Source organism: Xiphophorus hellerii, chromosome 14 (genome assembly GCF_003331165.1).
Source record: "Xiphophorus hellerii strain 12219 chromosome 14, Xiphophorus_hellerii-4.1, whole genome shotgun sequence".
Taxonomy (NCBI): domain Eukaryota; kingdom Metazoa; phylum Chordata; class Actinopteri; order Cyprinodontiformes; family Poeciliidae; genus Xiphophorus; species Xiphophorus hellerii.
The window spans coordinates 13472867-13487211 of record NC_045685.1 but is presented as its reverse complement, the minus strand read 5'-3'; the positions used below and the strand labels follow the sequence as shown (position 1 = coordinate 13487211).

Sequence of the window (14345 nt, the reverse complement as noted above, 5' to 3'; positions counted from 1 at the left end):
TTGTTTTTGCAGCTTTTCCATACATGCCAGATTTGTGGAACAGATTGCCACATCCGAGCTGTGGATCTCAGCAGCTCCTCCAGAGTTACCAAGACTCTCTTTAATGCTTCTCTTATTAATGCTCTCATTTGTTGTTGGGTTTCCGTTGGTGCCATACTGAGATGTTCAAAGCTTAAGATATTGTTTTACAGTTTAGCTTTAAGCTCTCCCTGATATGGCTGATGAGATATTTGGTCTTCATGTTGATGTTTTCTTCACTAACGTTCTGGATTTACCCTGAAATTAAATCACACGGATGAACTCTACGCGAAAACTGGGTTACTTCTGAAAGTTTCCCTGGATTTTAATTTAAGAATATCAGAATAAAAATGCAACCTGGAAAAATGTATAGAATTTGAAAGCACATAAATACTTTTGCAGTCCGAGTACTTTGCATTTTATGTCCTGTAGTCAAACAAAAAGCTACCCAAACTCATTTTACTGGAGAACATTGTTAAATTTATATTTAGTGGTGTAACTCTAGATCACAAACAGATGTGAGAAAACAAGCAAGACCAAACCAGTCACTAAGAAACCAGTTAAACTACAACTGCAGTCAGGAGTTGAAATGAGTTGGCATGAATCTTTATTTCAGGAAAGGGACTCAAATCAATGGGAAACAAAATCCTGCTCTTATGTGTTTTCACTTTTTCCACATTGGCCATCGATTTGCGGAGTACGCCAGCTGCTGAGTTACAATAATTCTCTCTTTATTTCCCCCTCAAATGTGTTTGGCTCTTGGACAAAAAGAGAAATGGGAGATTAAGAGGTAGGATTTCCCTCCTTTAGGTTTCCCTGAAAACAGGAAGTGGAAAACGTTGAACTCCTTTGCATGCCAAAATAGTAAGGAAAAAAAAGAAAAGTAAGAAAAACAAGACACATAGATCATGTTGCTCTTGAAAGTCCAGATTTCAGCGGTAAAAGTTGAAACAGAAGAACATTTTGGCTCTTCTTGGTCAAAACGACGGACTCAGCAGTCACTGCCAGAGTTGACGGTGCAGAAACGTTGCTTCCAGCTTCCGCAGACTAAAAGCCGGAGAACAGAGATAGAGTCACACAGACATGTGAAATATTTCCTGTTGTTGCTCATTTGTTCCTGTCACGATGAAACCGTGATGTCATCCTGTGACTCTGCTCCCGCCCCGGTTGGATGTGGTTTTACTCCGTCAACGGTTCGGGAATTATCTCTCGCCAGGGTTACCAAGTTGCTTCACCAACACAAGCAGAGCGTCGTTACGCTCAGCTTGTGTTTTTGTTTGTTTCTGACGCAACCTTCATACCTCAGGCCTCTGACTCGGTTCTGCTATGCAGCAGGATAGAAACAACACCCAGACTTGGAGTGTCGTTTTGGGATTGAGGTTTGCAGATTGCGTTTTTCGGCTGAGCTGCTCAGTGACAGCAGCGTGGCTCAGACCCAACGTGCTTCAGGGTTTAACCGACACTTATCAAGCTGTATTCAGTATGAAAGAATAACTACAAGCAATTGAAGCACATTTCTTATCTGATTGTATTTCATTGCAATATGTTTGGAGAAAGTCTTATGTATGATCATAACGAGAAGCTACTGAGTAATTTGATAAGTTAATAAGTTTCTCATCAACAGATTATGTTGCTATTTTTCAGAAAGTCTTTTCTACTGCTACAACATCTCAGCAACATCCAAACTTTGGCTACAATATTCTTTGGATCAGGCACCAAGTAGCAGCACTGATGAGTCTCTGCTTTTTCTTGTTTGTTAATTTTTGGAAAATTAGAAATCGGAAGATGTCGCCAAGGATGACCCAGGCTCCCAAAGGTTCAATTATTCAGATGTTTTCAATTAACCGATCAAAGGTAAAGCTAATTTCATTTAAATAGCACATTTTCAGCAACAAGGCAATACAAAGTGCTATTAAGAGCTTGCAAAATCATGACATTAACATCTTTCACAAACTAAATAGCCACCTTAAGTCTACGCAATATTGTGGCTTTGGGGACAGTCATGCAAATCTTCCGAAAATTCTCTTTAATTTTTATTCTGAAATATAGAAAAATAATAATTCTAGTAATCCCAACTAAACTAGAAGATTACAACTGTTAATGTGATAAAACGACGGCTTTGTGTTATTTTAAACAGCGCGTGTAAATATCTGGTTTAATTTGCATGTGGTTAAATGAAGTCTCTCCATCACTGGAGCATTTAATTGTGGTATTAGTCAGGTTTTGAGGCTTATATTATATAAAATAACAGAACGGCCAACTTCTGAGCATGTTATGCTCACTTTTACACAGGAGGCACCAATATTAGCACAGTTAATTCGGTTTAACTCGAAATAATCCCACCGTGTGAAGCTGGAGCAAGCAGATATTCTTTGCATTCATCAATAACAGTTAACAACAACTTATTACAATAATTAAAGAAAAAATTTTTTTACCTCTTCATTCAGTTTCTGGCAATATTGATCCAGTTCTGACAGAGACTGGTGGCCTTGTTGAAAGAACTGAGCCTGGGACTCCAGGAGGGACAGCATCTAACAGGCACAGGACGGCTTTTAATTCAGCAACAAAAACAGGGAAAAATGTAAAAGAAAAATGCAAACAAGCAGCTCTGGACTCACGGCAAACAGAATATCCGCCTTCTTTTTGGCCTCGAAGACGTTAATCTGGAACAAAAGGAAGGGAGAGGTTAGACACAATTCAATGTGCAACAGTTTCTCTCTGACCAACTGGGAGCCACAAGGCTGGAGAAAACACCGCCATCAATCAAAACGAAACTATAATCAGACTCGCTGCTGCTGCTGCTTATTTTACTCGGGCTAACTTTGGAATTTAAGCTTAAAAATATGGATTTAAAATTTAGAGGTAACCTGACTATTATTTACTGTAGTGTCACACTTACCTCCAGGACATAGTCTAATGCCCCCGACCGGAAGGACTTGCGTGCGTTGAGCAGAGCGTTAGTTGCCTCCTCCACTTCGTGCAGCTTCCCCCGAGGAGCCTGGGCATTCCTGGCCAGCGCGCCCTCCAGGGTCTCGCTGCTGCGCTCGAACTCTTTACGGACGTCCTTAAACTTACGAACATCTCTGTGAGTCAGGGAGTCAAAACAGAACTGGGATTAGTTTTGTGCAGTTAAATATTTTTATCGTATTGAAGCTCAAACAGTGGCTGAAAAAATTCTGATTTCTGAATAAAATATATGAGAAGCAACAATTATTTATACTGCTGCTAAAATATCACAACCTGCCCAAAATTTACTGTATTCTATTGTTTTTTTTGTTCTTTTTAAATAGAACAGTCCAACACAAAGTAGTGCATGAACGTAGTGGAAAGGAAATGACCTTGTGCTGTACGTGAAAAATGCTAAAAAAGATAATCATGGAAGAAAACCTGTTAGAGGCTGAAAAAGACTTGAGACCTATTGTTTCTGCAGAACAATAAAAACTAGCATTTTTAATCGAGTTAATTGCCGGGTGTATAATTAACTTATCGCAATAAATAGCATTTCAATTGAAAACTGTATACTGACAAAAGAGGCAACATTTTCAACTCAACACCCCTTTTATTGCAACTAAATAGACATAGAAGCTCCAAAACCAAAATATCTGTTGTTTTTATTCTGTTGTTTAATTTCAGCCACCAGATTGGTGCAAAGTGTTGCTATGTAACAACTTTGAAAAAAATACTTTTTTAATGTGAACTGTGGACGCTAGCATTGGCGCCGTCTTTGCTTGCTGCAACATGTTTTGCATTGAGTTGGTATTTTTGACTTGGATTGCTTCCATGATAGGCCAACTCTTTTCTAGACAACTTGCCCACGACAACCGTCTTTTCCGGCGTCGCATCAGATCGTTTTCGAAGCAAAAATGAACCCTCAGAAAACCTGACTTTGTCATCCGTTGCTGCTGTTTGCCAATGCCGCTTACGTGTCATTTCTACTGGTGTATCAGAAATGGCAATTAATTAATTAATAGTAAATAATAAAGTTGCAAATTTAAGTCCCAGCCATACCTAAAACCTATTTATGTGCTGGAACATTCAGACTCAGTTTGAGCTGAGTTTTAACACTCCAACTGTGCAAATCTGGCAAGAGACCCTGAAAAACAAATATACTGCTCAAAAAAATAAAGGGAACACTTTAAGTGTTAAACACCTGTTTAAGTGTTCCCTTTATTTTTTTGAGCAGTGTATTTTTATTTGATTTGTAAAAACCTAAGAGAACAAAGAACCATATAAAATTGAACCTCAGCTTCATAATTACGCATCATTTTGTGTTGGCCATAACAACCAAATAAAATACATTAAAGTTTGCGATTGTAAACAGAATGCGGGAAGGTTCAAAGGAAGTAAACCCATTTGTTTGGTGCTTTATTATAGATTTAACTTTCTGTCATAAAATCGTGACATCATCACCTCCAATGGCAGCTGAACAAGCTGAAGTTACACAAAAAACAACCTACTGTAGCGTTACATAATTCAAGCTAAATAAGAATAGGCTTTTGTGAACTCATGTCACTATTTTTTACTGACCTCTAAAAGGAAACCAGTGAGCTCACAAGGTCAAACCACATCGTAGAATATTAGTTGCTATAAATATTTCCAACATGCTATGCTAGTCTCTTCTAAACACCCTCCACTAATGGAGGCAGACAGCAAGACACAGTCTGGAGAAGGAGACCCGCAAAACCGTGTTGATGGTTGGCAGAAAAGCGAGGGAGTGACTCAGTGTTCACATGTTGGCTAATTGCACAGATTGCACCGTTGCTGTTGGGAAAGAACCCTGGGAGGGAGGCGGCGTGAAGGCAGTTCACTCACTCCTTCACGAAGGTCTGCAGCTTCGTCCTGACCGACTTCTGAATCGTCTCAATCACTTCCTAAAAGCAGAAAGAGAGAAGAAGATGATGTGAGAAGAAGAAGAACACGCGATGTGTTCGACAGTGAGCTGCAGCCTTGCACGACCACGTACTGCAGCCGATAACCACCATGACAGGAATGAAGAAGTTGCGGAGGGGGAAACGGACAGACCGGCTCTCTAACTCACCCCCTGTGCGTCAAAGATGACAGACAGCTTTTTGGAAAATTTGTCCAAGCATTCCTGGAGGGAAAACGTCTCAAGTTATTATCGTTTTATTTTAAATCAGATCTTAAATGCGTTAAGATTGTTTTTTTCCCCTGTCTAAACGACAAACTGTGAATTTATTTCTAAAACAAAAAGTGCAGAAACATTCGACTATCAAACACTTCCTTTAGGTAAATTGGTTTTCAACAGCATCTTCTTTTACGCGAGCTTTGAGCAACTCAGAGGATTGTGTCAGCGCGGTTTTGTCACCTCCATCATGCTGTCCGTGGACAACTGGTGTCCGAGCTCCCGCAGGCCGCTGACGAAGTTCTTGCTGGTCTGACAGTAGACACGGCCGGCCTCCAGCATGGCCTGGCATTGCTTCACAAGCTGGAAGACACAAACGAAGCAGCTAACGTCATTACCGTGAATAAATAAACAGAAAACCTATTTCAGGATTTTGCAGAACATGTGCGACTCCAGCTGTTAAACTGTTTTGTTCCCAGATTCAGGAGTTCGTTATCTTTTCGTGAGAGGCCTGGAAAAAAAAAAAAAAAGCCAGATGATGATCATTTTCTCCAGCTGTGTAAAGCTTAGAGTCTGACAGAGCTACCCCTCCCCCACCTGTTGCTACTCATTGCCCATCAGCTGACTGAAAGAAGGTCGCGGCACTCTTTTTATGCCTACAGCAAAGATAAATTCGGCTCCTTCCATCACTCTCATTGCATAAACATTGTTTTACGGTGGCGGTTGGTGAGCACATCTGCCAAATATGGCTACTCCTAAACCACTAACAAGCGTGTTTTAACTGTGTTAACCTACGCAGACCAGGTTTAAAAAACACTGATGAAACCACTATTACCAAGTGGTTATTTTAGATTTTTGCTAGGAATAAATCAATCAAATTCAAAATTACAATAAACGAATGTTCTGGTTACTGTAGATATGGCTGTAATAGTTAATATCTTGTTACATTTTAGCAGCAGCAGGAACAATTATTACTTTTTTTTTTTGCTTTAAATTAAAGCAATTAGATAATATTCTGCTTTAATATATAAATACAGCAATAAAGTGCTTTATTTTCTCGGTGTTGTCACGCAGTGAGAATCTTCCATGTCTAATCAGAGTTCATTATTCAGTCTCCACACGACCACATGTTGGAGAAACTTGACTCTTGAGCTGCCACATGTTTACCGCTGTGTGATTAAGCTGGTTGTGCAAAATGTTGCTGCTGTGTTTTTCCACTTCTGCTGTTGAGAACGGAGCTGCACCTTCAGCTACTGCAGTGCATCCAAAGATTTGCTAACAGACGATGTGATTTCCAGTGAGAAAGACCCGTTCACTTCCTGGTTAACATGTAGGCCTGTGAAATCTCCAAATGTTCACGCTGGGTCGTTATTCCTGAACTCCCACATTGGGACGTATTTGTACCATAAAGCTGACAAATAAAAAGTTTAGCTCTTATAATATAACGCAAATATTCCATCTTGAGTAAAATGACTTTAGCAAACGTTCGCACAACGACACAAGTCATGGACCAAAGTACTTTGTGCTGCCACTTGGACCAAACATCTAACATGGCTTCCACAGAAAATATTAGAACATTTTCTAAAGGAAGCCAGCTTTTGTCATAGTAATCTTTTTAATCCTCTGCATCCAAAAAGTTTAGTTTAAAGGTACATGTTCTGATTTTTAATTTGTTTTTTTTGTAAAAGTAAGTGGATGTTTTGATGAGATGGTGTGAGTCCAACACGTTTGAGTCACATCAGTCACTGCTGCTCTGACGTTTGTTTACATCATGAACATATTTTACCTTCTGGTCTACGCTTTTTTTTGTGATTCACACATTTTACTTGAGCAGACGGCAATGCAGTAAAACAATTTGCGTTATTTAATAGATTAAAAGCCTCCTCCTAGTAATATAGTTATTTATGCACCTCTAGCCTGGTTAACAAGTGATTGAATACTAATTAATGAACTGTACTGGCTCTCTTGCCTTTATTGAATGTTGCTTTCAAAACTTGATAAATGTAGCACCTTGTGTAGTACTCTGTTACAGATATAACACGTCAACACAAGAGGTTTTTCTGTAGGAGGAGCATTTCACCGAACTTAAATGAAAACATTTTTTCAACTGACGCAGCTCTCTACAGACTAAACATAAAAATAACCACTTTGACGGGGATCTTGTTTGACTAATTTTTCTCCTCTGGGTTTTCAGTCAATTTAGAGATGTATCAGCGAATGGGCTAGAAATCGAATAGGGGATTTGTGATTGTCAACAGTTCAAACAGAAAAAAAAAAATATGCTGAACAACAGCTGGAGATCTGTAAAAGCCTTAATGGTGCATCTCTAGTTTAATTCAGATTTCACCATGGTAGTGTAATGTTTGTAAAACTGGTTGCTTTGGAAGCAAGTCTTTAAAAACAGGACATGGTTTCTTAGCGAATGACAAAAACCCTTTATCTGAGAATGACTTTTAACCTCTGTGCACATCAGGAATGCTAAAAGATAATATTATGTGAAACAGGAGGCTCACAAGAAAAACATAGATCCGATCTCGTGAAGTAGAATCTGATGCAACCGGCAAAATTTCTGTTTCTGTTTCCTTTCTGTGACGCTAAGGTCAGAGTTCAGCTGCAGAAACCGAGGAGGATGTTGCACAACACAGACAAAAGTCTTTTCATCTCCTTTCCATCCAGTTTTATTGATTTTGCGGATCAATACATCAGCCCTGATCCTGTCCACTTGAAAGGCTGCGGCAACAAGGTTGTGTTGTTGCATTTCAGATGAACCCATACAAGACATATGACATTTGATTTTGTGCTTATTAGGTATGATTTGGGAACAGAAACGCAGCGTGTGGACGATTGGTCTATCAGCCAAATACATCTGAAACCGTAACCTATTTGTGCAGCAGGGAATACAGGCTGAAGCAGAACAAAGTGTTTGTTCTCTGATTGGGACGGTAATATGATGGGGAAGCAGCACCTGCAGCTACTTCCTGCTCGATTCAGGTAAACTTTCCCCAAACCGCCGACTCACTCATGCTTCTCACTCCTGATTTAAAGGGAACTCGTGACAACGGAGTGTATGTGTGGGATGTGAGTCTTACCTTGTCCAGGCGAGTTTCCAGCTCGCTCACGTCATTCTGGACGACTTCGATTTCAGCTCTGAAAAGGACAAACGGCAAAAACTGAATTTTAGTTATTTTTCAATATTAAACCACCCATAGATATCTAAATATCTCTAGTAGAGCAATTAAATGAGTAAAGAGCCACTAAAAACTTAGCAAGTCATTGTTTATTGCATGTTATGTAGATATATTGCTTTTTTATTATTATTTTATAGATTTAATTAGAATATGACTCCATTTTAGCACATTTAATTCAACACTTTCATTCGTCTATGGTTGGTAGCTTATGTTTCTCTTGTTTTAATTTGCTTTAATTTACAAAATGCAATGTGCAGCACTTTGATCATTTTTCCTGATTGTTGTGGTCTAACTTAAAAGTTTTTGTAAATGCTTAAAAAAAAAAAAAAAAAAAGTTTATTGTTTCTTTTTAGTCCCATTAATGTAGCTAGAAAATCGGTTCTGAATAATCAACTGAAAAATGTACAACTAAAAACTATTGTGAATGGTTAAATTAGCGAGATACGTTTCTGAAATTGGACATAAAAACTGCTTTATTCTGAAACACAATTTCTTAATCATTCCTGCGATTAATAAAAAAAAACAAAAAACTAAAACACCGCAGGTTTCAAACAGTGGGAGTTACAAAGACTTTGAAATATTTCCCAAGTTAAAAACCGGCGCGGTATCCAGTTGGGGTGACATGTCATTAAAAATACCCATGATGTCACTCAAATGAATCAATTTTCATTTCTAGTTCTGTAAATTGGCTTTCACATTTAATAAAACGGCACTAAACAAATCAACAAACAAATCGGGTGAAGAGGTTTACTCTTGACTCAGGATAGAAAATGATGAGGTCAGCATCAATCTAACTACTATTTTCTCAATTATGAGGTGCAGCACAATGTCAGTAAAACATCTAACTGTGTAACTATTTCTGAATATTGTAATTATGACACTTTTATTTCCTTTCCTCACAAAATATCCACTGTTCTTTCTGAGTATTAGCATAGCAGCTAGATAGTTATGTATTGTTTTATCAATATTCTGTTTGTGGTTAATTATTATTATCATTCTAAGTTGTATTTTAAAGCTAAGTGATTAATTAATTGGAGTTGCAGACGAAAAGGAGCCCTTTCATTGCAGAACCGCCACTGAAAAAGCAAAACATTACAATTTTGACACAAAAATCTCAAGGAGAAATCTCATAAAATACCTATTTTAAAAAAATAAAATATTTAATAGCAGTGTAGATTATTGTCTTGAAAAACAGCGTTTATTGTGAGGCGACACCATTTTTGTTTCATTTGCAGTCCTGCATTTTGTGTCAGAGTAGCTTCACTAGGATACATCGGCGTTCCAGAAACAGAATAACTTGAAACCATTTCAGGCTTTTACATTCTGATTTCAGAGCAACTTATGACGCCTTTGGTATTTTTTTTAGAAACTTCGCTGACCTTCTGCATACGAGAAGGGTTCTTGGACACGTCACTCATAGTTTATGCTTGTTTGAATACTAAATAAATCATCCAGAAGGGGAAAATATGTGTTTGAATTATACTTCAGAGCACAAGTTTGAGGCCTTGTCAAGCTCTGTGCCTCAGGTACGCAGGCAGGGCACGGAGCTCGGCAGGTTTTCAGGGGCTTTTGGAGCATTACTCAGTCTCCGTTTCTGTCTGTCTTCTCATTTCATAGCAGCAGCTCAAGCATGTGGTTTCCGCTGCCTTCCACCAACAGTACAGCGAGCAGCAGAAAAAAAAAAAACAGAGAGAGAGAGAGAAAGAGAGAGATGAGTCTGAGTGGGGAGGGAAGAGAGGAGCTCTGGGACAGAAGCTGCTTGTGTTTATCAGTGCAAAGAGTCTGAGGTCACGGCCTTTTTTTTAAAAACACAACGGGTCAATGAAGGCGAGAAGTAGAGAAAGTGAGCTAAAATGAGCCCGCAGAGGAAGAGGACTGATGTATTCCTTCAGCAGAGGAACATCCCTAATCACCTCTCCCCCCCTGAGAGGCACGCAGCAGCAAGCAGAGCAAACCGAGACAGCGCTGAGGCTGAGTTTCCGCCGCGGTTCTCCGCACAGAGAGGCAGAACTTCCTGCCTCCTGTTGATCAACGCAGCACATCTCGCCTCACTTCCTGCTGCCCTCCCACCCCGCCTGTTACCTGGCAACAACACATCTGAGCGGCTGACCAGAAGCTGTCACACTTTTTTTTAAAGTTTCTCCTCAGCTTCCCATCCAGGCTCGGTCCATCAGAATGATACATTTCAGCAACACTGCCACTTTTTTTTCTTTCTTTCTTTCTTTTCTCTTCCTCTTCGCCTGACCCGATGAGACGTCTCCACAGAAGGGTTGCTGTGGCTCAAACTTTCCACCGCATAAAAACTACGTGGGCAACGGAGAAATAAAAGAGAGGAAGACTAATGGAGGGTGTAAATTAGCTGGGGCAGAGGACAGCAGTGACTCAGGCAGGATGCCAGAAACCGTGGGGGCACACCCAACCGTCTTGAGCCTTTTGCAGAAACCAGCGCAGTGACACTTCCTTGTAGGTTACACCAGATGCCAATGGCGAAAGAAATAATTGCTGGCATGCCATAGTTGTGCAGTGACAGCTCCTTTTACTTAAAGCATGATTAATACAGCCATGAAGATGAGTCAGCAAATACAGCGTGGTTAACAAATGGGGGGAAATATTTGTAGTTAAAACACGTTAAGGAGATAATATGCTATTTTTAGGATTCCAGTGTTCCTATAGCGTTCGACTCTGACAGTGGTATGATAAAATTTGTCCACGCCCTGCCAACGTGTGCATGTGAGCCCCAGATGGATGGATATTGGTGTTTCCATCCATCTGGAATGGATGGAAACACCAGATGATGTCTCATCTTGGATGCCATACAAGGTGAGACAAGATGGTCTCATCTTGTATGGCATCCACCTTACTGCTTACTGCATCCTCATTGCTTATCGGGTTCTTTATTGCAACTCAACGAGGATGCAATGAGGATGCGACCCTTAGTGGGAAAACCAGTTTTGCACCCTACTGGTTCCTGTCAACATAGGAACCAATTTTTGGTCAGTTGTCCCACATTCAATCTTCGCAAATGGCCGGCCCAAAGCATAAGCGACCCTAGCTGCTTCTTAGAGCCTCCTGGCCAGTAGGGGGCACATAACGTCTGACACAGAATATAAGGCACAAAGCTTTATATCTCTCCACAAAGCAAAAATAAAAAAAGGGTATCTGCTAAAGTTTCCAGAGTACTTTGTTTAAGCACATTAATGGAAAGTTGAGTGGAAGGAAAAAAATGAGAGAACTGTGAAGTAAAGTTCAACAAAGCGTTTGTGGGAGATTAATAAGGTTTGGACTGCAGCTTGAGTCCATGTTCTGGAAACTCAACACAGACGTATCCAGGCCATGTGCTACAATCGTGACATCTCACTCCTAAACCAGAGACGATATTACTGTCCCAGAGTCAACACCGCTCAAGGTCCAGTGTGAAACCTTAACAGTTAGCAATAATTTGGGGAGCCAAACCAAATGGTAGTGGTGGCCCACCATGTTTTACTGAGTCTGAAGTCAGTCCATCAAGCACGCACCGACAAAGGTTACAGAGTTTTACCTTTATTCTTATTACCAAAGTGTCCCAGAACTGGACAGTTTGCCCTGAAGCAGCGAATCTATGACGACTTCCTTAGCACCTCAGCGGAGCCACCGCCTGATTTCCTCCATGCCATGCTGCACTGATGCAGTAGTTCATGCAAATGGAACCCCAACCAAGAAAATATCTGAAAATACTGTACAGTATTCAGACGTCAAAATTTCTGTATTAATTTTTTTTCATTCGTTTTATGTAAAATTAAACTTTTTTTAATCCAAAATTTTGGGTTTACATTAGCTGTAGTCATCCGAAACGAGTGAAAAGTCTTACGTTTTCCATACAATTACTGAAATAAATAAACCTTTTCGATTACGTGGAGAGGCACCTGTGCAACCCCCTCCTGGGCCCGTGTGTACACGTTGACTGGGCACCAATGAAATCAAAATAAGGGCCCTTGTTATTTGGATTTTTTTGCAAATGGTTGCGCTTGTAAAGTTGAGACTGTGTTTTTGTTTTTCATAAAGGCTGTATTTCATCCGTCTTACCTGAAGCGAGGAGAGTCTTTCAAACACTCCTCAAAGTCCAACTTTACTGTCATTCTTGCGTTTGTTCTGCACAAAACCAGCCTTGTAGTTTCAATCTGGACCCCTTCTCTGGAGTTGGAGGTGAGCAGAAACTCAATCTGTCCGGATTCAGCGCTCCACGGTGGCAGCCTGGCGCATGGTTGGACAGGAAAAAAAGTCAAAAAGGAAGAAAAGTGTATTCCTTCACCCTCCTCCAAAAAAAAAAAAGAAGACGTCCTGTTCGTCTTTTCCGGCTCACATCCGTGTCTGAAGTCGACTTGTCACCACTTTTGAATGAAGTCAGACAATGTTTGAAGCGTTGTAATCATCTTATTCTGAGATCAAGCGGCGGTCCGTCCGTCAAAATCCTTCAGCTTCCGCGAGAATGATGCAGCAAAAAAAACCCAACAACAAACAAAAACAATCCCGCAGTGAATGTTCAGGAAAGAGATTGTGCGGATTAAATATTTCCAGATGGACAGGAGTCGAGTCAGACCAGCAGCCGGTGTGAGTCTGATGAGGACTGCTTAGAGGAGAACTGTTTAACGCAAACACAAAGAAGGTCCAACCCCCTCCCGTCGCCTCCATCTCCATTTCCGTGTTTCTTACTCAGAGCAAATTATGGTTTTGAATGGGTACAAAATGACAGGTTAGGCTGCAAAGAGCCGCATGTTCTCTACAGCAGCTCCACCACTTTACATCTTACAAACCCACTAAACCTGACTCATAAAGAAGTTTGTAGCGTAAGGAGGAAATGTGAACTCGTTCCTGCATCTGATGTTTGGGTTTTAAACTCCTCAGTTTCACTGAGCTGTGAGCTTCTCACACACACACACACACACGCGCGCGCGCACACAGTGCTGGGTGTGTTTTCTTGTCCTGCGAGCTGCTCTGCTTTGTTGTTGCTTAAGTGCAAAAACCTGTTCACAGGTTTCCCACAGTCAATGAATCATTCTGTATGGAAGCACGTTGCTGCCTGAAATTAAAATAAATAAATACTACCTCAAAGCATGTGGAGGGAAATCAAAACCACTTCACTCATTTATTTGACAAGGGTGATATGGCTCGCCACCCAGAGCGGCCTGTTGTGAAGGGATGGCAAGAGCATTCAAAAAGAAATAAAAGACTATCAATTATGTCTAGTGCGTTTTCTGCTGCCATGTCCAGTGAATATGGAGCGAATTTTGCTTCGAACTGTCGAAATTATGTAAGAACATGTGGTATCAGTTATAAGATTCCAATTTGCCACTAAAACAAAGATTTATTTCGTTTTGTTTGTAAAAAGTAATAACCTGAATTAGGTTTCTATTTTTGGCATTAGTGGCTTTTGTCAATCAGTAAATAGGGAAGACACGCAGCAAGTTTTGTTCTACTACAATTACAAATTCTTTAAGACACAATCAATTTACTAATTGTACAATGTTTATGTGTAAAAACAAAAAGCAGGTATTATTTTTCCACATTAACAATAAAAACCCATTTAAAATCTTGTACAGTAGACCCCCGCCTATTCGTGTTTTTCTGAGGAACGTGACTTCAAATTATTTGAGGAAAATCCGCCTAGTTATGGGTTTTCTTGGAGAGCATAAAATATTCCACAGAAATGTCTCATGGGGAGCTTAAATGCCTAGACGTGATGCTACTTGTTGACGTTTGCAAAGTGACATTTAGTTTCCTTGTCACTGATGGACTATACCCCCGAGAGCGGAGATGAGGAAGAGCTTGGATCTCGGCTTCTGTGGTTTGGCTTCGACCATTTCCAGTATGCGTAATAAATGCATATTAAGGCACATTTGGTGTTTGAACTACAAACACACATTTATAAGCTTTTTTTTTTTTAGAGAGGTCTTACATGACAAGTTATGTGGGTTGGTGGTTTAGCCAGAAAGTTTGCTGAAAACCCTGATGTTTGCTATCAGTGGTGGTCTTTGATAAGGGCCAGATGGGTAGTTGCTCAGCGTGCCATTAATTTAAAA

The 14345-nt window shown here is 40.2% G+C and overlaps 1 protein-coding gene across 1 annotated transcript in view; it reads right to left on the bottom strand.

Moving 5' to 3' along the window:
- The window catches only part of acap1 (ArfGAP with coiled-coil, ankyrin repeat and PH domains 1), a 28529-nt gene extending 15475 nt beyond the window's left edge, over positions 1-13054 (bottom strand). The window contains exons 1-8 of the mRNA XM_032583409.1: positions 12352-13054; positions 8191-8248; positions 5345-5464; positions 5057-5110; positions 4831-4889; positions 2918-3101; positions 2637-2681; positions 2454-2549 (exon numbers count right to left, since the gene is read on the bottom strand). Of these exons, the coding sequence (XP_032439300.1) occupies positions 2454-2549; positions 2637-2681; positions 2918-3101; positions 4831-4889; positions 5057-5110; positions 5345-5464; positions 8191-8248; positions 12352-12404 (669 nt within the window). The 5' untranslated portion in view covers positions 12405-13054. The remainder of the gene's footprint in view (positions 1-2453; positions 2550-2636; positions 2682-2917; positions 3102-4830; positions 4890-5056; positions 5111-5344; positions 5465-8190; positions 8249-12351) is intronic.
- Between the last annotated feature and the right edge of the window lie 1291 nt (positions 13055-14345).